General features: G+C 42.6%; 1 protein-coding gene across 8 annotated transcripts in view; it reads left to right on the top strand.

Moving 5' to 3' along the window:
* The window catches only part of c4 (complement component 4), a 31,183-nt gene that overhangs the window by 2,478 nt on the left and 967 nt on the right, over positions 1–27,738 (top strand). Inside the window, exons 1-39 of one of the 8 annotated variants that reach the window (XM_030776329.1) lie at positions 3,128–3,146; positions 3,234–3,492; positions 3,603–3,665; positions 3,771–5,092; positions 8,322–8,404; positions 8,656–8,743; positions 8,868–8,973; positions 9,153–9,279; positions 9,799–9,914; positions 10,194–10,364; positions 10,558–10,755; positions 11,195–11,389; positions 11,751–11,897; positions 12,332–12,464; positions 12,741–12,806; positions 13,146–13,349; positions 14,121–14,235; positions 14,594–14,664; positions 14,783–14,922; positions 15,893–16,093; positions 16,302–16,353; positions 16,552–16,632; positions 16,964–17,167; positions 17,369–17,444; positions 17,641–17,797; positions 17,955–18,059; positions 18,181–18,349; positions 18,833–19,029; positions 19,524–19,679; positions 19,825–19,884; positions 20,110–20,203; positions 20,443–20,620; positions 21,470–21,557; positions 21,740–21,814; positions 22,768–22,870; positions 24,892–24,981; positions 25,205–25,294; positions 25,409–25,492; positions 27,171–27,303. In XM_030776329.1, the coding sequence (XP_030632189.1) occupies positions 5,070–5,092; positions 8,322–8,404; positions 8,656–8,743; positions 8,868–8,973; positions 9,153–9,279; positions 9,799–9,914; positions 10,194–10,364; positions 10,558–10,755; positions 11,195–11,389; positions 11,751–11,897; positions 12,332–12,464; positions 12,741–12,806; positions 13,146–13,349; positions 14,121–14,235; positions 14,594–14,664; positions 14,783–14,922; positions 15,893–16,093; positions 16,302–16,353; positions 16,552–16,632; positions 16,964–17,167; positions 17,369–17,444; positions 17,641–17,797; positions 17,955–18,059; positions 18,181–18,349; positions 18,833–19,029; positions 19,524–19,679; positions 19,825–19,884; positions 20,110–20,203; positions 20,443–20,620; positions 21,470–21,557; positions 21,740–21,814; positions 22,768–22,870; positions 24,892–24,981; positions 25,205–25,294; positions 25,409–25,492; positions 27,171–27,303 (4,376 nt within the window). In that variant the 5' untranslated portion in view covers positions 3,128–3,146; positions 3,234–3,492; positions 3,603–3,665; positions 3,771–5,069. Of the gene's footprint in view, positions 1–3,127; positions 3,147–3,233; positions 3,493–3,602; positions 3,666–3,770; positions 5,093–8,321; positions 8,405–8,655; positions 8,744–8,867; positions 8,974–9,152; positions 9,280–9,798; positions 9,915–10,193; positions 10,365–10,557; positions 10,756–11,194; positions 11,390–11,750; positions 11,898–12,331; positions 12,465–12,740; positions 12,807–13,145; positions 13,350–14,120; positions 14,236–14,593; positions 14,665–14,782; positions 14,923–15,892; positions 16,094–16,301; positions 16,354–16,551; positions 16,633–16,963; positions 17,168–17,368; positions 17,445–17,640; positions 17,798–17,954; positions 18,060–18,180; positions 18,350–18,832; positions 19,030–19,523; positions 19,680–19,824; positions 19,885–20,109; positions 20,204–20,442; positions 20,621–21,469; positions 21,558–21,739; positions 21,815–22,491; positions 22,662–22,767; positions 22,871–24,891; positions 24,982–25,204; positions 25,295–25,408; positions 25,495–27,169; positions 27,304–27,738 lie in introns of those variants that run through there. The other 7 variants (XM_030776330.1, XR_004025381.1, XM_030776323.1 and 4 more) reach the window with 7 other exon arrangements.

A 27,738-nucleotide genomic window follows, 5' to 3' on the forward strand; every position in this document is an offset into this window, starting at 1 on the left:
TCCTTCTTGGATGTCAGGCTGAGTTGCGTTCCACTTGCGATGGGTCTGCAGAGTCGGAAGGTATTCGCGTCTCCAGCAATACCAAAAATTGTCAGCAAGACTCTGCACCTGCTTCCACTGTTGTCTAAACAGGTTTCTCTCTGGGAAGTTTCCTGGAGTAGGAGGGGCTCCAACCTTTTGGGTGAGCAACATAGCTGGGGTAAGTATGAGGGGAGAGTCCGGATCTGTAGAGATTGGGACAAGGGGCCTTGCATTAATTATTGCAGAGATCTCAGCCATTAAAGTGCAGAGGACCTCATGGGAGAGGGGACGAGATCCGTGCTGCATCAATATGGAGTCCAGTATCCTTCTCACTACGCTGATCATCCGCTCCCAAGCTCCCTCCATGTGGGATGCGTGGGGCGGATTGAATTCCCAAGTACAGGAATTGTCGTTAAGGTATTTCTACACCTCAGGCTCCTTTGTTACGTTGAGAAATCCCAATTCCTTGCTTGCTCCTATGAAGTTTGTTCCGCAGTCTGAGCGCAGCTGCTTAGCGGGACCACGGATGACGAAAAACCTTCGCAGGGCATTTATGTAGCTTGATGTATCCATCGATTCAATAATTTCGATGTGCACTGCTCAGGTGCTCATACAAGTGAAGAGCACAGCCCAACATTTGTTCTGGGCGTGTCCTCCCCTAGTGCGTCGAGCTGAGACTCAGAAAGGGCCAAACACATCGAGGCCAACATATGTGAATGGCAGGGATGTGCCGAGACGTTCTTCTGGAAGATCAGCCATTTTCTGGCTTTCTGCAGTCCCCCACAGCCTTTTGCGTGTGATGCATCTGTGTAAGACACTGCTGATGCGTCTCTTACCACCAGCCAGCCAGAGTCCAGAGGTTCGCAGAGCTTCCTCTGTGAAGAGGCGACCCTGGTGTTTCACTTGGTTGTGGCAGTGTCGTATCAGTAAGGTAGAGATGTGTTGGCTGCCAGGTAAGATGATGGGATTTCTTTCTTCACTGTTTAACTGCATGCGTGCCAGACGGCCACTGACTCTGATTAGTCCATCCTTATCCAAGACAGGGTTCAACTTAGCTAGAGAGCTATTCTTGAGGATGTTTCCTTCTCTCATGAGAGCGCTGTACTCCTCAGAGAATGCTGACCTCTGGACTGAAAGGATGTTGAGTCTTTTTGCTTGGGACAATTCATCCGGGTGGCAGGGTTGTTGACATTTGTGCCAGCCAGCAGATTTGCTTGTCTGTATGCCAGAAGTGGACTGGAAGGAACAAGCCACATGGATAAGGCAAGTTACTGCCCTCAGCAGAGAGTCCCATGAGGAAAAATGCTAAAAGCATTCTGGGGTAACTCACTTGTGGTTGAGGACAAATTTCAATGTCTGACTCTGGACATATAAATTCAAAGGTGACTTGTGTTGCTGGATGACTTTCAGGAGGTTTGTAGAGGAAGTCCGATCCTGTCAATCACATGGTGTTTGGAAGAAGGGAGGCAAGAACAGACCTTGAGGCATGGTTGGCAGGGTTATGTTCTGTTGGCACATAATGCCACTGTTCGGGCTTTGTAAACTGCCTGATTCTTTGGACTCGATTGTGAAGATACACGTAAAAGTGTTTGCTTTCATTGCATATATACCCTAATACAACTTTACTGTCGCAATAGAACTTGACAGCATCTGGCTTTATATCAGTTTCATCCAGGATGAGCTCTGACATCTTTACGGCTAACACAGCTGCACAAAGTTCTGGGTTTGGTATGGTGGGTTCATCTGGGGCAGTCAGCTTTGCTTTCCCCAGAGCAAAGCCAACGTCACATTGTCTATCCTCACAGATGGCCCTGAGGTAAGCTACTGCCCCAATAGCCTTAGTAGAGGCATCTGAGGAAACACACAGTTCAGTGCATTTTGCTTTCAAAGGTGACTTTAAGCTGTATGTTCTGGGAATGTGAAGTGTTTGTAGCTCCTGCAGTGAGTCTCTCCACAATTCCCTGCACTTTTCTTCCGGAAGTGGCGAATCCCAGTTGTCAATTTCCTTGGAGAGCTCTCTGAGCAGGAACCTGCCTGACGGGAGCTACAAGGCCAAGGGGATCATACAAACTGTTTACCGTCGAGAGGATGCCACGCCGAGTGAATGGTTTGCTGACATCTGATACTTGAAAGGTAAATGTATCTGGCTATGGCTATTTCCCAGCTCAGGCTGAGACTGTGCTGAATGAGCATGGCTTCGACCCCCGGATTGAGATCTTTCACACCTTTGGCACAATCTTCCAATGGAAATGCTGCCAACACTGAAGGGCTGTTGGATGTGATTTTGTGGAGACTTAGGTTTGATTCTGCCAGCGATGCCTGTGTTCTTCGGAGTAGATCAACAGCCTCTGAAGCAGTAAGGAATGATCTAAGGCCTCATCCACATAAAAGTCTCACTCCACAAAGTGGCAAGTGTCAGTTCCATATTCGAGCTCACCTTCCCTTGCGGCTCGCCAGAGTCCATAGATGGCGACTGCTGGTGACGGGCTGTTTCCAAAAACATGGACCTTCATGTGGTATTCGATGATATCCTCGTCAAGGTCGTTATTGCGGAACCACAGGAACCTTAAATAGTCCCTGTGGTCCTCTCTCATTGTGAAATAGTGAAACATTTGCTGTATATCCACAGTTACAGCCACAGGCTTCTTTCAGAAGTGAAGCAACACACCCAGCAAACTGTTTAAATCAGGTCCAGTTAAGAGGACGTTACTGAGACAGAGATCCTGGTATTGAGCGCTGGAGTGGAAGACTGCTCTAATTTGGACAGGCTTTTTTGGGTGACAGACTCCAAAGGATGGCAGATACTAGCATTCCTGGCCGTCGCTTAGAGAAGGAGCAATGTCTGCGTGATCCTTGTCAAATATTTTCTGAATGAAATCAATTAACTGCCGTTTCATTTCAGGTTTCTTCAGCAAAGTGCGTCGAGGAGAGGAGAAGCGAGTAAATGTGGGCTCTTTGTTATTGGGGAGTCGAGGCCTCGGGCACCTGAAGGGGAGCGGGGCAACCCAGCTGTTGATTTCATCCCTGTAGAACTCTTTGTCCATGATCTCCAGGAAGACCTCATCCTCAACAGAGAGAGCAAGCTTATTGTGATTCCTTGTACACTTGAACACTGAACAGCCAAGGTAATTGCCTACTCTGCCTGTTAAACTGCTTTCGAGGGTGCAAGGGATGTGTTGTTTTTCATCTTTGACGCTTAGTTTCTCTTTCAGGCAAATGTGGCTTTGACATGGAGTAAAGAATGAAGGCCTGTCATTTTCAAGCACATTTGTCTTGCAGCTCTGCATACTTGGTTTGTGTGAATTCCCCAAACACACATTGCACACCAGGACCCATCCTAGGTCCAGCTTGAGAGTGAATGGGGAATCTTGGGGCCCGTTTATCTGACGTCTCTCCTTATGGGTCCTCAGGATGTCACAGCCCAGCAGCATTTGGGTCCAGTTCTGGGATCTCAGAGGCCATAGAATTCAGGTGAGGATATTTCTGAACCACCTCTGGCGTAAGTATCTCATTCCTGTTATCCGGTATTTCATTGCATTCAAGCATAGTTGGGAATGTCAGACTAATGCTGCCGTTTACAGGCTCTATCTTGAAGCCATCAGCTGTCCTCCCATAAGTTTCGGTAACACCGGCAGAAGTTTTCAGTAAGTATGGAGATGCGTGGCTATTTATGTTAAAGTGCTCAAAAAACTCTGACATTGCTAATGACCTATTGCTCTGGTCGTCAAGCATTGCATATATCTTCACAGCGACCTTTGGTTTACCCTTTGGATACACTTGGACCAAGCATATTTTTGAGCATGATCTGGCTGGAAGACCTTCGGCACAGATTTCAGTGCATGCACTATTTACTGAGGGTGCTGAGGATGTGGGGTCTTCCTCCCCGCCATGCTCTGAAGAGGGGCTGGGGCCCTTTGAAGCCCAGGGCGGGCGGACCTGGGTGGAGAGCAGCACTGTGGTCTTTGCTGTCACATTCTGTGCAGTTTACTGGAGTTTTGCAATTGCGTGCAAGGTGAGAGGAGGATGCACAGCACCGGAAGCAAATGCCATGGTCCTTCAGGTAAGTTTTGCGCTCCTCTAACATTTTCATCCTGAAGCCACAACACTTCCTCAATGTATGAGGTTTACTGTGGATTGGGCAGTTTTTACTAAGATCATCCTCGCTGATGGTTGAATCTGTGCTGGGGGAGGCCTTGGGGGTTACCTCCATTTTGTGGAGAGAGATGGGCATTCTCTGATGGCTGTGTTTGGATGTGGGTTTCGCACCCTTTGGATTCTTGTTGCTGGGAATGGCAAGGCTTGGGTCGTTTCTGGCCTTTGCCTCATAACAGATGAAACTAGTGAAATACCAGAATGGAGGGAAGGAAGCATTGTTTTCTTCTTTGTATTTCATTCAACGAGAGATCCACTTTTCACCGCCAGAGGTTGATACCAGAGGTCCAGACATGCTAGGCCGGGTAAGTAGCCATCCTCTTTCACAGCCTGGAATTCCATTAGGAGATCTCCCAGTTCTCTTAACCTGGCAGAGTCTTTATTAAGGATTTTGGTGAAGCTTTCTAGTTTTTTTAAAAAGAGCGTTCTCAATAATCTCAGGGGCACCATAACACTCAACTAACCTTTTCCAGGCCATGTCTAGTGTTGCACTGGGGTCACTAACATGAACCAACCGCAATCTTTTTATACGGTCTGAAGATTCTTTGCCTAGCCACTTGGTGAGTAGGTTGAGCTCTTCACTAGCTTTAAGGTCCAACCCCTGAATGGCACCAACAAAGGCTCACCTCCATGCTCTAAAGGTCTCAGGCTGGTCATCGAACTGCACAAGACTTGTATTTACAAGTTCGCGGCATGCCAGATATTTGGCAAAGTCCAGCATACCTGGAGCTCCTGGATGCTGAAGCGGTGTCGAATGTAGACTCGCCTGGGGGTGCCTTCTCTGCCAAGAGTGAGACAAATGAGGACTGGATGCTTCTAGCTTTCTTCAACCTTGCTGTGTCGAATCACGTGGCTGGGATGATTTATCAGAGGAAGTACACCGTTTGCAATCAGCTATGATGGGACCATCAGCTGCATGGTGAGGGTTCGAGACTGAGAGAGATGTCTCATTGTTATTTGCGTCCTCCAAGTCTATTGTCAGCTGTTCGTTAAAGTCCTCCTTGTCTAGTGCCCTAACATAGTCTCTTGTGCGCTCAGCCTTACTCTGTGGTGACACTGGTCGGCTTGCCGCTCTGGAAATATCCTCCTCAATCCCTGCCACTGCCGCCCCTAACACTTTCGCCTGCACTAGAGCAGCAGCTGCTTTTCACGATGTAGCACCTCTAGATCTGCCTCCAGTTTGGCTTTGTCTAGCTGATGGGTTATCTCTAATCTTATGTTGTCTAACTTAATTACATTCTCTTTTTTTGTGAACAATGCACGCGCTTGTGCAGCTTCAGCTTGTGCACGTGCTGTGGCTGCTGCTATGCTGGCTGATGATGCAGACCTGGATGAAAATCGTGATGAACTGGAATGTCTTGAGCCCGATACTGATGCTTGGTCTATCATGATCATGTTTCCCTCATATGAGTACTGGACTTACTTTCCTCTGCAGGGGTCGTTAGCTTATCGCCTTGGTGCATGATGTCACACAATCCATTTGCAGTCTCCCACCATGAAATTTGTGTTTACTTGTAGGACTTGTTGTCTTTTCACTGTACTGGTCTCATTGTGTATACCAACACCAATTTAACAGACAGCCAAACTCCATCCATTGAATGCAGAAGAGTCAGGATTCATCTTAGTTTTCAACTTTAATGAGATGCCGGGATGCCTTCATGAATTAGGAGTGAAACTGTAAATAATGCAATAGAAATGAATGAGAAATCAGATACTGAATGCTGTACATCACAATGTTGTACTGAGGAAATATAACAAAATGTAAATAACTATTCAAATGTAAACAGTTCTTTTGAACATATTGAATGAACTCTAAAAGTATGCATTTTACGAATAAAGTATGATTTGTTTTACAGCTAAGCAATTATGAAATAAGAAACAAAGTACTTTCTCTTTTACAAACATCCAAATGGCACTAGCTAACTGCCATATAGCAAAGGAATAGGATAATTAGCAAACTGGGCTAACATGCTAATAATTACAACATTCCTAAACATTAAAGCTCTTTACAAAGTTATAAATGCATCATCATCACATGTATTCCCTGGTGTATGTTATTTCAACAGTACACACAGATAAAAACTTACAGACGATGCTTTCACACGCACGAAACAAATTATGGCAGCAGATTAAAGGAGAACAGGTCTGCTACAAGAGAAATATGGTCAATACTGAGAACTCACTTCCTTCTTCTACAGTTTAAGTAGTCATAGCTATAGTGCTTCCTGCTGTGGAGCCAAATACAACAAAGCTCATAAATAGATAGGCAGAATACTTAAACATATATATATATATATATAACACTTATATATATATATAATACATAAATATAATACTTAAACATATATATATATATATATATAACACTTATATATATATATAATACATAAATATAATACTTAAACATATATATATAATACTTAAACATATATATATATATATATATATAACCACCTCAACTGGCTCCTCTCAATGCGGAGGAGCAGCAGCTCTACTCCGAGCTCCTCCCGGCTGTCCGAGCTCCTCACCCTATCCCTAAGGGTGCGCCCAGCCACCCTGCGGAGGAAGCTCATTTCCACCGCTTGTATCCACAATCTCATTCTTTCGGTCACTACCCAGAGCTCGTGACCATAGGTGAGGGTTGCAAAAAAGATCGACCGGTAAATTGAGAGCCTTACCTTCTGACTCAGCTCCTTCTTCACCACAATGGTCCGGAACAATGACCACATGACTGCCGCCGCCCCGATCCGCCAAGCCCGGAAGACCTCCTTCTTCAGCCTGACAGCTTCCCTCACTGGTGGCGTCCACCACCGGGTCCTTGGGTTGCCGCCACAACAGGCACCGACGACCAGACAGGGTCCTCAGCCAGCTGTTCCCAGTTCACCCTCACTATGCGCTTGGGTTTACCAGGACTGTCCGGCAGCTTCTCCTGCCATCTGATTCAACTCACCACCAAGTGGTGATCAGTTGACAGCTCTGCCCCTCTCTTCACTCGACTGTCCAGCACATACGGCCGCAGGTCTGATGAGACGACTACAAAGTCAATCATCGACCCTTGGCCTAAGGAGCTCTGGTACCAGGTACACTTATGAGCCACCTTATGCTCAAACATGGTGTTTGTTATGGACAATCCATGACTCGCACAGAAGTCCAACAACAAAGCACCACTTGGGTTCAGATTGTGTAGGCCGTTCCATCCATTCACTCCCCTCCAAGTCTCTCCATCATTGCCAACATGAGCATTGAAGTCTCCCAGTAGAACTACAGAGTCCCCAGATGGTGTCTTCACTAGGACACTTTCCAGTGTCTCTAGGAAGGCTGGGTGCTCTGAGCTGCCGTTTGGCACGTACGCCGTCACGACAGTCAGAGATTTCCCCCCTGCAACCCAAAGGCGCAGTGAGGCGACCCTTTCGTTCACCAGGACAAACTCCAACACAGCGGCGCTCAGTCGGGGGCTAACAAGTAACCCCACACCTGCTCGTGTGTAGAAGTGAGCCCAACTATATCTAATTGGTATCACTCCACCTCCCGCACAAGTTCCGGCTTCTTCCCCCCCAGAGAGGTGACATCCCACGTGCCAAAAGCCAGTTTCTGTACCGTAAAGTCCAGCCCGCCGGGGCCCTCGCCCCAACTCTCCACCCGTGTGGCATCACACCCGGCCTCTATTTCTCCCTTTGCAGGTGGTGGGCCCACGAGAGGGCGGCCCCACGTGGCTCATTCAGGCTGAACCTGGCCGGACCCCGCGGCAGGTCCAGCCACCAGGCACTCGCCTATGAACACCCCTCCCAGGCCTGGCTCCAGGAGGGGGCCCCGGTCTCCCTACTCAGGGCGAGGTGCCTGTTTCTATGTGGGTGCTGATCATAAGGGGTTTCAGATCGTTTTTTGTCTGGCCCCTCACCTGGGACCTCTCTGCCTTGGGTGACCCTACCAGGAGCTACATGCTCCAGGCAGCACAGCTCCCAGGATCACAGGGGCTCACAAACCCCTCCACCACGATAAGGTTGCGATTCCAGGAGGATATATATGTGTATATATATATACACACACACACACACACACACACACACATACATACATACATACCGACGTACATACATACGTACATACTGTATATATGTCAAATATGACAAAGTATTTCATATTTTCAGGGCTGGACTCTGGAAAATAGTCGCCTCATTTTTGAAGAGTCCTTTGTCTGCTTCTTCAGTGGAGTTTGATGTCAGGGACTATGGTGAGTTTTAAGGGCGTTAAATTGTAGCAGGACAAACACATTTAAAAAGAGCAATTTTAAAGGCCATCCATACACAATGTACAAAATACAGGCATCACTGAATCACCATGAGTCTTCTCCATATTCTTAGGATCTTCTTCCTACAGTTTTCTCATAATGTATGGTAATACAGAGCAATAGCATGAACATGGTCAAATGTTGTTGTTTTTTTTGGTTTTTTTTGCGTTAACTGAATAACTCTGTTTTCCCAGTTCTTCCTTCCTTTGAAGTGAAAATAGAGGCACCAAAACCTTACCTCACTTTGAGAGAGGAGTCTTTTTCTTTCACTGTCTCTGCAAGGTAGAGATATTTTACTTTATTTTATTTTAATTCTTTTTTTAACCCTCTATACAATTCAGATCTGCAGCATGCATGAGGTTTTTGTAATTAATGTGTGTCTGTCCTGTACACGTGGTATCTTAAGGTATACTTATGGAAAGGGCATTAGTGGCATAGCCTATGTGCGGTTTGGACTGAATAATGAGGACGGAGACAGGCTGTATCTCATTGGAACTGAAAAACAGACAAAAGTGAGTAAGACCAGTAAGACCAGTCACTCCACACTTATCTCTCAGTAATGTGTTAGGATACCACCTCTTTCCCAACAAGCATCTGGATTCTCTTGAAAATTGTATAGTTTCCCAAGTTTCACAGTGTTTCTACGTGGATCCCATATTCCATGTCTAACATATTTTCACATGGGTTTTAGATTGAGAACGGCATGGCAGATGTCTCTGTCCTTACTGCTGATCTGCAGAGAGCAGCAGAAAACCAGAATGTCTCAGACATAGTGGGAAATTACCTTTACATAGCTGTGACTGCACTGGAGAAAGCAAGTGAGTTAAAGTCATTACCAAACATAAGCCAATATTACCCTGTGTAATTAATCAGTGGTTTTCATGCTTAATCCTTTAGGTAATTTACACTACTCTACAGTGTTATTTAATCATTGAGTAACGTCAGATAAATGTTATTTTGTTTCATGTGTCACCATACCATGATAACAAAACACTCCCCGGACTGAGAGACATCCTTTCTTGCTCATAATGCATTCCAAGTTAAAAGTTAACACAAATTTAAAAATATCTATGGTGACATTCTACCTCAGTGGAAGTTACTCTCTGTGTTATGGTGTACATCATTGCTCTGTGACTCTGTGTTTTTGCTGTAGGTGATCGCTCTGTGACTTTGTGTGTTTTTGCTGTAGATGATTGTTCTGTGATTTTCTGTGTTTCTGCTGTAGGTGACTGTCCTGTGAATCTGTGAGGTGATTGTTGTAGGCTGTAGGTGATTGTTTTCTGATTCTATAAGTTTTTGCTGTGATTTTTCACTTATTCTGTGAGTTTTCGCTGTAGGTGGCCAGTTAGAGGACACAGAGAGCACATTTGTGAAGATCGTGGACTCTCCTTATGTCATTGACTTGTCAAAGACCAAACAGTACTTCTCACCCCAGAGCTTGTTCTCCATCCTGGTATGGAAAGTTTGAAATTTAAAAAAATAAGCCATAACCACTGACACATGAAGTGTTTCAGAGCCAAAAACGAGATTTTTTTTAATGTGTTTTCTTCCATTATAATATGAATTTTTCCTTCCATACGTGCTTACTTCGTTTAAACTTAACATATAATTTATTATTTTCTTTAAAAGAGCTTTTTCCTGTCAGGGAGTGAGATGTTTCCCTATGAGGTCAGTTTACCTCAGTCACTGACTGTTGCCATGTGAACCCATCCAATCATATGTTTCCTGTCAGGCGTCCGTGTCCTACCCTGACGGCACCCCTGTCCCTAACCTTAGAATGAGAGCCAACATCACAGTGAAGCCGGTTGAAGAGACTTGGACCTTGAAGGGTTTTGGAAACACTCTGGGGGAAGTGATGCTCTCCTTTCAAGTCCCAGCATTGGCCAGGTCTATGGACATACAGGTGACAGTTAGACATCTGAGGGAAAAATCCCCAACTGATTTAGAAATAGATCAACCCCCCCCCACCACCACATGTATATGATTCTGCGCTTTATACTAATAATGGCATTTTGCAAAACACTCATGAGGGCCTTTGAAAGCCAGAATATATCATCATTTTCAGATTGTGTTTATGCTGTCCTGTATTTTTGTAGGTGTTTGCAGAAGGTGATGACAATAAAGCTGTCTTTGGTGATGTCAAAATGAGCGCCAACGCAGTCCGGGCAACGCACAAAACTTACCTCACTATTGAACTAGACCGTCACTTCCTGGCTCCAGACCAATCCCTGACTATTACATTCAGAGACATCACTCCACAAGGCACTGCCAGACCCACTCACATCTATTACATGGTAAACATCAGTGTGAAGTCATTTAATATAGTGTATAAAAGGTGTAACCTGCAGTGTATACTGCATTAACAGTCTGCTCTGCAGTGTATAGTGTATAAACCATCCAATCTGCTGTGCACACTACATAAACTGTCTAATCTGCAATGTGTAGTGTATTAACCATGTACTCTGCAGTGTACACTGCATAAACCGTTGGATATGCAGTGTATGACCCGTCTAATCTTCAGTCTACACTATATAGACCATCTAATCTGCTGTCTATAGTTAATGCTGTTAAGAACTTTTAATCTGCAATGATTACTGTATACTTTATAAAACTCATCTCATCTAAGAGTGCAGTGAAATGTATTTGAACTTCATCAAAATCAGCAAGACTTATCTAACTTAAACTGTCTATATGTGTAACTCCTGTTGAGTTTTAAATGTGGGCTCTGTGCAGATTCTGAATAAAGGCAGAGTACTGCATCTTCAAAGAGTCCAGAGAACTGAGGTGACCTCTGTCAGTGTGGACTTCAGCGTTGACCTGGTTCCCTCCTTCCGCATTGTGGCCTATTTCTTCACCATTCAGCCAGAGGGCACCACAGTGGTGTCAGATTCTGTATTGGTGGATGTAAAGGACGTCTGCGACGGGCAGGTGATAAAAAAAAAAAAAATACATCCTATAGTGAGGTATCAAGAAATGTATTAAAGAATTTACTTAGGCTGATTAATGTTTAGTGAGCAGAATGTGTTTGTGTTTCTCTGTTTTCTGATCACTCGATAGAGAGCATGTGTTAGTAAAGACATTAACAGTGAACTTCTTCAACGATAAAAGGATAAAACCAGCAGAAGTAGCAAAGTGCAGTTTTAGTTATATTCCAAAGAATTTGAGCTAAAACTCAAATTCAGAAACTAGCATTAACAACATTCTTGTCCGTCAGTCTCACCATTCTTGGAGTGTGAATGATGTTTGGAGAGAGGCTTTAAATTTGTGGTGCCATCTCTGACTTTCATAGATCGAGATTGCTCCGTTCAGCATGCATAAACCTGCACAGTCAGTGGATGTGGTGGTTAAAACAGACATGGTCAGTAAAGTCGCGCTCGCGGCGGTGGACACAGCCGTTTATATCCTCAACAAACAACACAAACTGACCCCTCACAAGGTAAATCTTCCATGCCTGTCTTATAACATGTTTATATTTGGAAATGAAGGGTCATGTGTGTTTATCATTTTTACTAGAATAAGAGAAAGGAGACAGAAAAGATTTGTGCCAGATTGTGAAAGATTTGTGATGTCATTGAAGTGTAATTACTTCATAATGCTGTCAAAACATTTAATTATGTCTCATTTTCAGACTATGACACCAGTCATCAAAAACCCCAAGACGTATCATCACGTAATGAATGACAAACAAATAAATATCCAAACAACAGAGTTTTCCTCCACTGCATGTTTATATTAAGAGCAGCGAATACAGGGGATAGTAGTCAAATGCTTAGTTTCATTGTGTACAGCAGTAGACAGGGTGTTTGTGTCAAAAAAATCTACTTGTGTAAGGAAATCTATCTGACTGTATTTGTCCATGTGAATAAACAGATGTTTGCATACATGAACTCGTATGACCTGGGCTGCTCTGTCGGTGGAGGAAAAGACCACAAGTCCGTTCTACAAGACGCTGGGTTGACGTTCATATGCAACTGTAACATGAAGAATGACGGTCCTTACAGTAGTGAGCACACTGTTACTCAGACTGGGCATAATTTTACTTGTGCTATACTGGGTTGATTAACTAGGTTATACTGGGGTAAATGAGTGATTATACTAGGGTGAATTACTGATTATACGAAGTTGATTACATTAGGTTGGGTTACATTAAGATAAAAGTTAAACGGCTGAAATAGTTGAAGTTGTAAATTGGATTCTGTATTTTAATCTGTCTGGTGTATTGTAAAGCTGGTGAATGATATAACAGATGCTAATGTAGTTTCTTTTTTTTTTTTCTCAGATCATAAATGTAACAGTAAACAGAAACGACAGAAGCGATCACTGGACAAAGCCTTTTCTAAAATCGGTAAATGATAAGTGTAAAAGTCAGAAAGTATTTGGATGTAAATGTATTCTTTACTATTATGACTTGTTTAACTCATGCTAAAACATCAGTGCAAACTGACATATATGTAAATCTCATGAAAAGTTGAAGAAACCTGTGAAAACAAACGTGAAAGTCAAATATGTGTTTGCAGTAGATGAACGATTCCTCTTGTCTCAATTCTCTTCAGATTAGTCTTTGTCTGGATAAGGCTGGCCACATCATAAAGTTTCCTCACAGAATTCCTCTGTTGCTTGTTCATTTCTGTACTTATCTTCATTTCTGTAGTTAACTTACTGGAAAATGTACATGTGCCCACAGTGAACAGATATAAACATCCAGAAAGAAAGTGCTGCGGAGATGCGATCAAACCGGACAGACTGAAACGGTCGTGTGAGGAGCGTGTGAAGAAGACTACACAAGCATCAAAAACCTGCAGAGATGTATTCTACAAATGCTGCAAGGATGCCGAAGTGGCCCGCAGGGAAAATTATCTAAACAGGATAAAAAACACGTATGGAAGAGGTACTGTTGTCATACTTCCAACAAATCTCTTTGATGCATACATCATATCACTTCACTGTTCTATAACAATCTAAAGGTTTGAGAGTTTCCAAGCATCAAATTACACTCTGACACACAAGCTTCCTGGGGCATTCATTTCTTAGCTTTAAAACCTCCACAGCAAATGCAGATGGCCTTTATATTAGGTACATCCTCCAAAAAAGCTAATACCTTTGAATTTGATATCATAAATCTATGGTCAAAATAAGGTGAGCTGAATATTGAGGTTTTTTGCTCAAAACTCAAAACTCAAATCTAATGAATGCAGAGGTGGGCAGAAATTCAGTGAGTTGGGGGATCAAGGCTAATATTCTGTTGTACAGAAACGTGTGCAGGGGATGTAGAAAAAACCCTGCAGTTAAACAGCCATTTCTGTTTCAACTGGTTGAAACATTTATTAATAAATTGAATCGAACAGTGACCATATAAAGAACATTGCAGTTACTGTGAATCCATGGGAAAGGGTATTCTGAAACCTTTCATGTGTTGACAAGGGGTAACATAAACATTAGCTAGCCAACATGTTAACAAATCTCAGACTTTTTTTTCTAAACTGCTTGAGTTACCTGTCCTACCCTATATCCTTATATGGCCTGATATACCAAAACACCATTAAGTTAATAATTCATAAAGAGCTCAAGAAGCTTCCGAGTCCTCTCCATTTTACTGCTTGTCGCTGAGAACATGCTGAAATTTAAGTGAGATATTCTGACTCCTGCTCTGCTTCCATAGCTTTAAGCAACGAGGTTGAGAACGCTCTGGAGGAAGGCAACCTTCACATACGAAGTTTCTTCCCTCAGTCCTGGTTGTGGTTGATCTTAGACACAGATGAGTCTGGTCTCCTCAAGTAAGGTGTCCAATACACGCTCACAAACCAGTTTGACAGACATCTGAAACATTCCTATGTATCTCAGATTTTAAGAAACAGACTGAACCAGTCATCTGACAATAAGGCTGATGATTATCCAATCAGAATATGTCAAGATGCACCTAGTTAGCTAGATCTGGGCATAGAGATTCCTGGCAAACAGAAGTGTTTCTGTCAGTGTCTAATTTGATGGTTCTGTCAGAAAATGACAGCTTTTCTCTACCTTATTGCCTGTAAGATGTGAAATACTCTATTGTACATTTGTCACTTTCATAGGGAAGTAACTATCCTGGTGGCTCAGTTTTACTCACATCTCTTTCCTAACACTGATTTCCAGGCACTCAGTGATTACCCCTGATTCCATAACAACCTGGGAGATTCAAGCTGTCCGCATGTCTCCCACAAAAGGTAGGCCTAATTCACCTTTCCTTTAAAATTACTGTGAAATTTGTGTCTCTCTATTCTTTGTTCACAGGACACAGATCCTTTGTTGTTTTTTTTTTTTTTTTGATTGGGTTTATTGCAGGGTTTTGTGTAGCTGAGCCAAAGCCATTGAAGGTAGAACAAGACTTTTTTGTGTCGGTGAAACTACCATACTCTGTGAAGAGAAATGAGCAGCTGGAGGTCAAAGCTGTTGTTTATAATTACCTCAAAGAAACTCTAGAGGTAATCACAACACTCCATCCGAACAGAGCGTCCCTTTCCACCTCACAAAGAGAGCAGACATGAGAACTTCATGGTTACTCACAACTTGACACCAGAGAATAAATTATTTACTGTTTTTTTTTTTCAGTGATCTCCCTTTTCTCCCCAGTTTGTTATGTCAAGTTACCCACAATTTTGTAGGTTACCTCCTCCACTTGTGTATCCTCCCAGGGGAGGTGAATGAGACTTGTATATTCCTCTCTTGACAGGTGTGAAGCCAACCATTGCCTTCTTTAAAACACAGTCTGTTGTTTTGTGTTGTCAAATAGCACAGTCCTGTGTGGAGGAGAGCTCTTTTTCTTTTCCTCTATGCACAGCTAAAAAGCTTCCTAAGGGACACTGGCTGCTGAGTACTGAGAGGCAGAATGACACTGAGCAGAATAACACTGGGCAGAGTGACACTGAGCAGAATAACACTGAAGAGAATGACACTGAGCAGAATGACACTGAAGAGAATGACACTGAGCAGAATGACACTGGGCAGACTGACACTGACCAGAGTGACACTGAAGAGAATGACACTGAGAAGAGTGACTCTGATTAAAGATTAAATCTCCATACACACACACTGTGAGCAGTGAATTTGACCTCTGCATTTAACCCATCCTTACACACCAGAAGTGGGCACACACAACCACTAGGTAACACTGAGAATGGCACTGATGAGAATGACAGCACCCAGCACAGAGACCAATCTTTGCCCTTGGTCACACAGCTAGCCAGCTAGCCACAGCTAGCGACTAGGTAACAGCAGGCTTTTTCAAATGTATTTTATTTTTTAAGAAGTCAGTCACTTCCACCCCTCTGTGGTATACCCACCATTTTCAGAATGAAGACACTGTTTTGGATAAATGCAGTAAAATCACCTCATTTTACTCAGCAAACAGGTGAAACTAACACCCATTTATAGCCAGTGTCATTGTCTAAACAGGTCTTGGTAAAGATGGAGAAGGTGGAGGGATTATGCACAGCTGGAGAAGACGGGGTGGAGCAGAACGTCACGGTTCAGGGGAGCTCAGCTGTGGCTGTGTACTTCTCTGTGGTTCCTCTCATCACAGGAAACATCCCCATCACTGTGTTGGCCTACTCCTCCACCATCAGGGACAAAATACAAAAACAACTCAAAGTCGTGGTACAGCGCTGTGACAAATTTCAATGTGACAGAGTTATTTGAAGAGAGTTGTGAAACCATTTTAAGCTGCGCTTCTTATATGAAGATTATGATCTAAACGATTTAAAAGCATTTTCTTTTCTTTAATGCTAGATAATATATTTAATTATGATCATTTAAACACAGATCTTTTAACTAAAACACATGGTTTCTCATGAATTTCAAATAGGGTGAGGGTGAGCTGATTTCGCTACACAGTGAATACAGTCTAAATGCAAATGGTAATCTCTCACACACAGTCAATGCATTTTCACAGTGAATACATTCTCACATTTTCATTTTCATTTTCTCACATACATTTTCATAATAGATAAGGTCTAAATGCAAATGGTAATCTTTCACACACTGTCAATACATTTTCATGTCGACTGAGGGTCTTCTAAGAGGGGATCCTTTATACTCTTCTCTGTCTTTCAAAGGTGACAATTTTCTGGAAGTTAAAATTGAGAGTCCCCCTGACACAATCCCTGGGGAAGAAATAACTTCTATCAGTATCAAAGGTGAGGAGGATTAGAGACTGTTTCTACATGAGCAGTATCACAGGGATGATCAGACCCCATCAGCATCATTAATAAAAGTTGTTTACACTGAGACTCTAAACTAAACCGCTTATCCTACAACTTTACAATCCATATATGATGGTATTGTATCACATATCATGTTATACCTACGACACGTCAGTTGTAACACTTAAGTTTGGAGGGGGTTACCTCTGTGCAGTGGTGTTGATAGCCTGTTTGCTGGTAATCCTGATATTAGTGTTGGAAAGGGTAGTCTCTCTCTCTCTCTCTCTCCCTCTCTCTCTCTCTCTCCACCTCTCCTCATCTCCAGGGGGGATCATGGGGGAGTCTGTGGAAAACAGTCTGAATCTGGAGGGTGTAGATAAACTGATCGCACTGCCCACGGGCTGTGCAGAGCAGGCCATGGTGAAGATGTCCCCGGCCATCCATTCCATCCGATACCTGGACACCGCTGGGCTTTGGCCATCCTTAAAGGCAGGACGCAGGAACGAGGCAATATCACTCATCCAAGACGGTGGGTCTGACAGCTCCCTCGCTCACGTTTAACCCAATGACCAAGTTTTCTTTAAATCATAGTCAAGCTTTTCTTTACTCTGCAAAGCAAAAGCCAAAAGTGTCCTCATTGCAGGCACAGAAGCTTTTAATCCATCAGGTTAGGAGTGAGTAGTCTTGAATGTGTGACTGATAGTGTGTTTGTCTAACTCTGCATCGTCAGGTTATCACAGAGTCCTCTCATACAAGAAAGTTGACGGTTCTTATGGGGCATTCCTGTCTACCCCTAGCAGTGTTTGGTAAAGCGTTTTCAGTTTGTTTCTTTATACATTTTTTTAATCTAGACAAAAAAAGAAAACAAAACAGAACAGATTAGTGCCAGAGGCTTAATCAAATGTATGAGAATTTTTCTTTGTTCCCTCACTGTGTCTGATGCATTTCTCCCCCTGACAACACCTGTGGTGTACTGACTGTCGTCTGTCCTTCTCTCTGGAGGCTTACTGCTTTCATTGCCAAGGAGTTAGCACAGTCAAAAGAGCTTATCTCTGTGGAGGATTCATACATTCAGGAGGCCATGACCTATGTGATATCCAAACAGACGGAAAGTGGCACATTCACTGATCCCAATCCTGTTCTGGACAGGACCATGAAGGTGAGTTTTAAAAGAGTTCAACAGAGGCTGCAAAGTCTAGTCCTGACTGACGCAGGGAGTGAAAGCTCGAGTTCTGTCTGGATTAAAGGGTCCTTACAGACGATCATCTATGAGCTCCAATGTTAGAGTTTAAAGATGTCACGTGTCACATCCTTAGGGTGGAATTGGAAACACGGAGGGGGATGCAGCAATGACCGCCTTCATACTGATAGCGATGCAGCATGCTTCAAAGGCCTACGACACAGAAACAGACCAACCTTTGGTAAAGTAACTGCAATGGCATTTTCACAGCACACACTGCAAGCATATTATCAGAGATCTGCTTTAACATGTCCTCTGGTTTGTGAGAGTCTTTTATTTATATTCATTTGAATGTCTTGCAGAGGAAGGCAATGGAGAAAGCAAGGTCATACTTAGAGGAGGAGTTAGATGACTTAAACAGTCCATATGATTTGGCTATCACAGCATACGCCCTGTCTCTGACCAGTCCCACAAGCAAAGCCACCATACAAGCCCTGGACAAACTGATGGAAATGGCTATCTGTGATGAAGGTTAGGTTTACTCTTCTCACACCGTCAATCCATACCTCAGCTTTTCAGAGATAAGACAAGACAAGTTTATCTGGGGTTTGTATAGAAATGGAAATTTCACCAGCAGTGAGTGGGTAGAGAAGGACAGTGCTCACAGGGTTAATAAGGCCGACTGTGGTTTGCCCATTGTGGTTGGCTCTTCCTCTCTAACAATCTCAAAACAAAACCACAATTATAATTGCATCGTGACGGTTGCAGGAACGATTACTTGTCAGATTGTTAAATAAGTTATTTGAGAGTCTTTTCTGTCAGATAACATTCTTCTGCATCCATTCTACATTTAACATGGGGAAGTCATTCAGAGGGTGTATGTCAAGCTCATACTGTTGCATGTTAAATCTCACAGCATAAGTGGTGTTCCAGCCAAGGATCTCTGATGTAAATAAAACACCATTGCTGTGAGAGGGATGTTATGGGAATGATTTGTATCTGCCTGTTCTGTAGTGAAGGAGACCTGTCACTGGGATACAGGTAGGAGCGGAGACAGTTTGGATGGCAGCCAGGCTAATTCTGCATCTGTGGAAACCACAGCATATGCCCTTCTCTACATCATTTCCCAGGGCAACAATGACACGGCTACAAGCATCGCCAAATGGCTGACGGAGCAGCGCAAGTATGGGGGTGGATTCCGCTCCACACAGGTGGGGCAAACCCTCTGTGGTTTACACAGTGCATTCACCCTTACAGCTACATCACACAAGCCCTGTTTGTTGTCAACTATATCACACAAACCCTGTTTATGTAAAATCTCTGTCATCGCACACACACACTGTGAACAGTGAGCAGTGAATTTGTCCTCTGCATTTAACCCATCCAACACACCAGTAGTGAATACATACACACCAGACGTAGGAGCAGTGGGCAGCATTCCTTGCTCCTGGGGGGCATTGGAGTTAAGGGCCTTGCCCAAGGCCGCGGATGTCGGTTCTGGGAATTGAACTAGCAACCCTTTGGTCACAAGCTGCCTTATCATCATCTTTGTCACACAAACCCCTTTTTATCATTAACTATATCACACAAACCCTGTTTATCATCAACTATATCATGCAAACACTGTTTATCATCATCTATATCACTCCTTGGAGGTTTCTAGAAGGCAGTTTCTGGTGTTTCTGTGTCACCCTTCATTTCTTAGGACACAGTTGTAGCCCTGGAGGCCTTGGCCAAACTCAGCATGCAGGACAAGGAGATGGAGCAGCTGGACCTTACAGTACAGATGAGGCTTCAGAACGGCCGCAAAGAAAAAGTCCATCTGAACAAACACAATGCCCTGACTCAACCGTCTATTGAGGTGATAGCTCATTTTCCTGTTCATGGATAATTCCTTGGCATGTTATGATATGACTCATAAATAATGATCACGTTATTCTGAAAAGACTGCTTGAGATTGTAGTTACACTTTCTCAGTTACTGAAAGCCATTTTGTTCCCACACAGATAGAAAATGGAGGCGGCATGTCAGTCAGAGTAAAAGGAAGAGGAAGTGGAACATTATCGGTGAGATTCTCTTTTTTTATATGTACATATAAAGCTGGTTTTCTGAACAAATATTAAGCCTAATCTGGGACAAAGGGCATTTTTAATGGCGAATACACATAACAGTATCATTTATTTCAAAGGGTTTAGCTATATCTGGAAAACCAGGGGCTGTTTGCTTTAATGGTTCTGGATAATGATTTGTTTTTTGATCACTTCATCTCATAGCTTTTTCACCCTCTGCAGATCATGCACTCATACAGATCTCTGAAAATGCCAGAGTCGTTCTGTGATCATTTTCATCTTGAAGTCTCTCTGACAGGCGAGGTGCAGTATAGTGGTAAGAAACTGACAGCTTGCACTGCATAGTAGAGGTTCTCTGGACCAAAAAATGTACCTTCTTATGTATTTCACCTATGAAACTTTTCTCCAGTTCTTAAGTTTTCATAATTACTTGTGTCAGAATAAGTTTGCTGAAGTGCAGTTCTGCTAAATGAATGCAACTGAAGAGTCCAGACCAGCAGTGTGACTGTGAAAATGCATGTCACGTCCAAACACCAAAGAGATGCTGTTTTCTAGCAGAGGAGTATGAGCCTATTCCTGCTGACTACTACAGTTATGACAGTGATGAAGATCTACTCCAAAGAGAAGAGTCAGTGGACAAACTGGGGTGGTTTGACCTGCGAATGCGCAGAAAGAGACAAGCCCCAGAGGATCCAGAGAAGGAGACATCCCTGGTCTATAAAGTGTGTTTAGGGTAAGTGTGGCACCATGCCAGCTCCTAAATCCTTAGCCCGAGTCCTTCATGTAGTTCTGAAGGAATGGGATAAAGAAAGAGTGCAGTATACACTCCACTGAACAAAAGGATACAGTCAAACTGGTATCTCTGATAACACACGGGTACCAGCAGTCAGTCTGTATGTATTCATTATATAAGTCATTTTGAACAAAAGCGTCTGCCTAACGGCAGACTGTAAAAGCGCTGTTGTAATTGGAACTGGGAAACATGCTGACATTGAGTCTGGCGTCACAAAGGACGCAACAGTCTGTGTTTTGGGATGCTGGGTCGTCTCCATAGCATCATGCCGCAGTGATTAATGTGCATCAGTAGAACGTCTACACAAGGGAAATCTGTGGGTAATGGCACAAACTACTCTGCCATAGAGATGCCTGTGTAATGGACAGGTGAAAAGTAGTCTTTATCCTGCCCACCCACATTTATGCAGGAGATGTGACATCACAGGAGATTAGTCATTGCAAAGGAATTGTGGAAAGAGTTAAAAAAAAAAGCAAAAAAAAAAAACAAGGTGCACATGTGTACAAGTGGAATTATGTATATGGTGGCACACCAATGAAATGCAACCACAGACAAATATTGCAGCTAAGAAGATTAGCCTCTGTTTCTTTGTCTGGGAAATCCTCTAAAAACTCTTTTGAAACCTGCTGGTTCACCAAGCTGAGAAGATGCTGCATTGGTTAAACTTATCCGGTCATTTAAAGCCTGTGGCTTCATTTAAGCTTTATAGCATATCGTTAAGGGAATGAGCTAATGGGAGATTTGGTTCATTTTCTATTGATTTAACATGGTGTTCATTATCTGTTACAGGAAGAAGACCAGTGAACCCACTGGGATGGTCATAGTGGATATTTCACTGTTGAGTGGACTGAAACCAAACATACAGGATCTTGAGAATGTACACACAAATTCATATAACCTGCATTGTTTTCTAACACATACAGCAATAACTCAAAGCCATGACTTGGCTTTTCTAAATTCTTCATTTAGATTGTGAGAGGCCATCACTTGGTTCTTTCTGAGTTTTCCATTTAAATTATGAAAGGCCATGACTTGGGTTTTCTGGGTTTTTTCCTTTAGATTGCAAAAGGAACCGAGAAGTACATTGACCATTATGAAATCCACCAAAACAAAGTTTATCTTTACTTCAATAAGGTAAGACAAAAACCTGTTAGAAATAATGCAAATGGTTGACATTGAATACAATTTTGACTACAACACTGATTACAATTGTAAGGATTTGACCTTAATATTTTGATTATTGAGTTGAGTCAGAGGGCAAGGCTCTCAATTTACCAGTTGAACTTTGTTCCAACCCTCACCTATGGTCACGAGCTCTGGGTAGTGACCGAAAGAATGAGGTCGTGGATACAAGCGGCGGAAATGAGCTTCTTCCGCAGGGTGGCTGGACGCACCCTTAGGGATAGGGTGAGGAGCTCAGACACCCGGGAGGAGCTCAGAGTAGAGCTGCTGCTCCTCCGCATTGAAAGGAGCCAGTTGAGGTGGTTCGGGCATCTAGTCAGGATGCCTCCTGGGCGCCTCCCTGTGGAGGTGTTCTGGGCACGACCAGCTGGGAGGAGACCTCGGGGCAGACCCAGGGCACGTTGGGAGAATTATATTTCTCGGCTGGCCTGGGAACGCCTTGGGATCCCCCAGGAGGAGCTGGTGGATGTAGCCGGGGAAAGGGATGTCTGGGCTACCCTCCTCAGCCTGCTGCCACCGTGACCCGCTCCTGGATAAGCGGCAGAAAATGGATGGATGGATTTTGATTATTATGAGCACTAACATTAATAAATGAGATTGCTTGGACTAAAGTTTGGTGTGTGTTACAGGAACAAAGCACCAAAACAGCACATCTTTTTAGCAAAACCCAATCATTGTCACAACGATCACCCACAGAGCTCTGTCGGAGAAATAGACTTAACTCTACCAAGAAACCCATGGCCTTTTTCTCCAGAACGACTGTAGCCTCCTACAATACATGTTTTACATGTCGAGTGCAGTGAGTGAAGTTGAGCACTTATTAACCATGTTAGTGGCTCAGAACATACTGAAACATTTTAGCAGTGTGTAAGTCCTCCTTAATGAGCGAACCTGATGGTTTACAGGTCACTGAGGGAAAAGACTGTCTTCTGTTTGGAGTTGAACAGATTGTTCCCATTGGGCTGGTACAGCCAGCCGCAGCTGTGATCTATGACTACTACAATCCAGGTGATCACTTCCTCTCCAACTCCACTTTATTCCAATTCAAATGTATAGTCCCATTCAAAACCTGTTTAGAGGAATACATTGGAGCTTCCAGCTGGACAGTGTGGTGATACACAGGGGTCAAACACTGAACAAAAACAACCCAGGAAAGTAAATCATTCTAAACTAAAACAAGTTAATGTGTTTTACATTTCATCTCGATGCTAATTAGCAATATGTCTCTGTTAGAGAAGTTACAGGGAAAATCATAAAATCAACACTTTCTATGTGAGTTTCAAAAGAAATGGTAGATATCTAGCACAGTTTTAAAAAGGTCCAAATGTTGCTGCTCAAAGTTCAGGTCTACATAACTGAATGTGTCGGAAGGAAAGAGAAAAGCCTCAGTATTGATACCCACGCATGCCGAACATGAAAATACTGCATCAGACACGAGGAACAGAGGTGATAGGCCAAAGCTTACTGTTAGATTCCAATTGATACTTAATTTACCGCAGAATTAAACCCAAGCAAAGTGCCTCGCTCTCAACAAAAGCTGTACCATCAGGGCCTCTTAGCTGGTGTTTGTGGCAGGGTTATCACTGAGAAATGGATTGTATCAGTGTAAATGGCTGAGAGCAGACTGGACTGTCAAGAGGTGAACCAAGGTCATGAAAGTGGAAGCACTGAATTCTAACTACGAGACCACTAGAAATGCCAAGCCCAGAGTAGACCCAGTTGGAGATACCACGTGTCAGAAGTTGGGAAAACAACAAAAGCTTTACTAATTCTTGATGAAGACACTGGCAGAAGATTTGGCCAAAAAAAAAATCAGACAAAGGTCCAAAGTTAAGGTAAAAAAGTGAAAACACATTCAAGTTATAGGAAAATGGAAACTCAACTCAAACTAATTGTGTAATTGTGCTCACCACTCTGTTGCTATTAGTTCCACTTTTTAACAGAAATAGACCTACTATACCAATGGTGTTCTCACATGGATTGTAGTTGGACCATGTGTGTGAATGGCCCATTATTAGTATTCAGGGATATCACTGCTAAAATTCCCTCCTTCCAATTTCCTAAGCGTTATTTCATTATATCTATGAGTGATTTCACATAGTCACAGAAAAAAATGTCTGATTATGGCTTAGGTACGTTAGGGACATGTCGGTCGGTGAGCTGGAAACAGGAACAAATTTCACCTTTAAACATGTCAGATGTACCTTTGCCTAGAAGTAGCAGAACGGTATATCTGACATGCTTTTTCTCAATAATTAAACGTTTGTTACCATGATATGGTATGTTATTTTTTGAGAATTTGTGGACCAATACATTACTATGTATTATCGAAGCTTGATCGCTTTGTGTGACTTTTTTCCATAAGGTATTTGGTACATATTACCATGTTGTTTTCTAATTGCCTGCTGTTATTATCAGCACCATATCATTATAATCTGACACAATACAGTACAGTATAGGCTATATTCGAGTAGTAGGTATGCCCGTAAATCCTTATAGGGTAAATCAGAAACTAAACATTACTACAATATTACTAAATATACTACTAAAAATGAAAAATCAGAAATAATGGCCTGTCCCTAATAAAAGTCCCGGCCATTATTTGAGAATTTATGGTACACGTCCTCTGGATGCCTCTACTGACCAACAGAGGAACTGACATAATTCCCCACACTTGAAGCCAGAAAACCACTCAAGGAGCAAGTGTTTTCTCCCAAATACCCTTAGACTCTTCTAAAGAGCTTGAAATGAGCGTTCATGAACACTAGCCTGAAGTCAAAGATCCTCCATGGATTTGAAGACTGCTCCAATATCCCAAATTCAAAACTCTTTTTAACAGTTCACTCAAAGAGCTCAACACATTACAAGTTCAAATGCTTTCCATTAATGTAGTCTATCCTCTGTATCTATGCCCCATGCATAGCGGATATGTAATGGCTTTCGTCAGTGCAAACATTGACATAAAATGATGCCAGGGCTGTCTGCTATCACACTGATGACGTGCCACTGTTTTCATTTCTAACTTCTAGAGAGGAGATGTGGTGTGTTTTATAACGCACCTCAGAAAAATGTCATGCTCTCCAAACTGTGTGACGGGGCCGTGTGCATATGTGCAGAGGGTAAACCTAACGCTCTCATTCACTTTTCTGCTAACAGAGCTTTTCCATTTTAAGCTCTTCACAGAGCTCATACTCCACTCCAGTATGAAACAAAATATGTCTCAGAAAATGTAAATGCCTTGTCTACACCTGTATATGACTTGTATATAGTATGTTATATAAACACAATTTGACATGTTTTCATGTACTTGTGTTTACAACACCCCTTTTTTGTTTGTTTCAGGTGATTGCCCAAAGCTGCAAGAGACATTCAAGATCACAGAGCAAAGCGCTCGGAGTTCATTTGCCTGCTACTCTGCCAGAGTAGATTATGGTAAAATAACTTGTATACAAATCTGATATATAATAAACAGCTGCCTAATTACTGGGAAAAGTCTGCTGTCTTGCTCAGCTGTGAATCTGTAACTTGGCTTATGTCTCTTCACAGTTTATGTCGTTCAGATCTTCAGCATGACAGAAGATGATGTTTTCATTCATTACAACTCTACAGTTACCAAAGTCCTTCAGTTGGGTGAGTTTTCCACTGCTGGAGAGAGGATAGACAATTCTTTTTTTTTGTTCACTATGAAACGCTTCATATTAGCACATATCCAGATGAATGTGTAAACAACACATATCTTTGCTCTCATTTCCCAGTCTATTGTGCTGTGGAATTGTAAGGGAGCTACGACACGTTCCAACTTAAAAGCAATAAATGACATAATACTTGGTGTAAACAAACAAAAAACGTTTATTATTCATGCACACTCGCAGCTTACCGACAAATGGTAGCAAACAGGAATTGCAATGGCGGCATCTACACCTGAAAACATATTCGCTTTTCTAACGTTTAGGGTGGCCAACCAGACGGTTAGGAAGTTTTATTCGAATTCTATCGCTGCACACCTTCACCGAGCAATAATATATTCTGGTCAAGTACTTACAGTGAAGATGCCACTGCGTGTCACCTGAAAGACCCTACTGCAGGGTCTTACTTGCTAAGATATTTGTATTTTTAGAGATATGATGTCATTCCCGCGGACTGTCTCAGTTATGGAAAAGATGGGGGGGGGGATTTTAAAGTTGTAGAAGAAATCATTGAACTAGGCATTTCAAAATATCAATGTGTAAATTCCTAATTGAATACTATTTGGTTTTGGTTATTAATTTAAATTAGTATAATTTTAAATGATTGTAAAGGGTTGTGTCTGTATGTTTCTTTTTCTTTCTCTCTTTTTGCGTGTGTCCGAAGTTAATTTTTGTTCAATTAGACATGGTTTCTCCCAGCTTAAAAACCCCAGGTCAGTTAACGCAGGGGGGTGAGAGGAGACTGAGACTGAGACTGAGACTGAGAACGAGAACCTAGTAATTGGAAAGTTTTGGAAATCTGTAAATAGTGGAGACTTTGTTTCTTTTTGTATTGATTATTATTATTATTATTATTATTTTCATTTTTGAGGGAAACAGTCCTGCCTCTTACTCTGTGACGCAAGGTCATCCTTCACAGGAATAAAGCTCATTCCCAGTTAGAGCCAAAGCAGAAAAAGCCCATGCTTTGCTGTAGGTCACTGGAAGTATTGGGCGTGATAGGTTTCTGAACTAACAGACATACTAGCTGGGAATAATTTCATCTGTGTAACACAAACTGCTGATTAACCACGTTTCCCCTCACACACTAGCCTGGATGATCACAGTCAATATTCCACTTTTTTTAATTGACTATGAATAGAATTAGAACAACACTGGCAGTGGCTAACTGAAATAATTTGGTTTGTAAAATATCAGCAGCAAGCCATGAATAAAGACAAACACTTTATCTCTGATAGCAATAGTGATAAAGACATGACAACATCAGAGCTTCTAGATCATTTCTAAAAGAACCCACATTGCTGGCTGAAATGTAAAGTAGCCATGTAGTCATTAATTTATAGATTTATTCTCTACCAAATGAAGCTGTGTGTCAGTTTTTCTCCATACACAAGTCAGCTACATGGGGCCCTTGCTCTAGGAACATGAGGGGAAAAAAAGGACTTCTGTTAGCTCAGTACAATGATAATAATAATAATGATAATAATAATAATAATAGCAATAGTAGTCATAAATAAATAAATAAATAAGACACTTCTGGACAATAAATGCCATGAGCATATTTGTTCTTGTATCATCATTTGATCTTCTTTTTCTTTCTTTTTTTTGGGGGGGGGGGGAAGGTGGGGACGATGAAATCCAGAGGAATGCAGTTCGTGAGATGATACATCGCAAAGCCTGTGGGTTTAAAATGAAGAGGGGAAGTCAGTATTTGATCATGGGAACTGACGACCAGCTTACGCGCAATACAAGAGAGTACGTGTTTGGTTTGGAGATCCTTAGTGTACAAAATGTCTTTGCCAAGCGATTTAACGAGAAGAGGCAGTACCTCTCACACAGAAAAGAAGACTGCCTGTTCTCTGAATGCCACTCAGTCTGTCTGAGAATCTGTCCATCAGCAGAAAGCATGTTTTTACTCACTGTACAAACTGTCTGAAGTATGTTCAGGAGTAATGTGTTTTAGTGTGAGTGTGTGTGTGTGTGTGTGTGTGTGTGTGTGTGTGTGTGTGTGTGGGGGGGGGGGGGGGGGGGGGGGGTCTTTTTATGTGTAGTGGAGTAATGTGTTTGTAGTGTGTGGTGGTGTAATGTGTTTTTACTGTGTGGAGGAGTAATGTGTTATTAGTGTGGGAAGGAGTAATATGTTTTTAGTGTGGGGGAGTAATGTGTTTTAGTGTGTGGAGGAGTAATATG

Source organism: Chanos chanos, chromosome 6, assembly GCF_902362185.1.
Source record: "Chanos chanos chromosome 6, fChaCha1.1, whole genome shotgun sequence".
Lineage (NCBI taxonomy): Eukaryota > Metazoa > Chordata > Actinopteri > Gonorynchiformes > Chanidae > Chanos > Chanos chanos.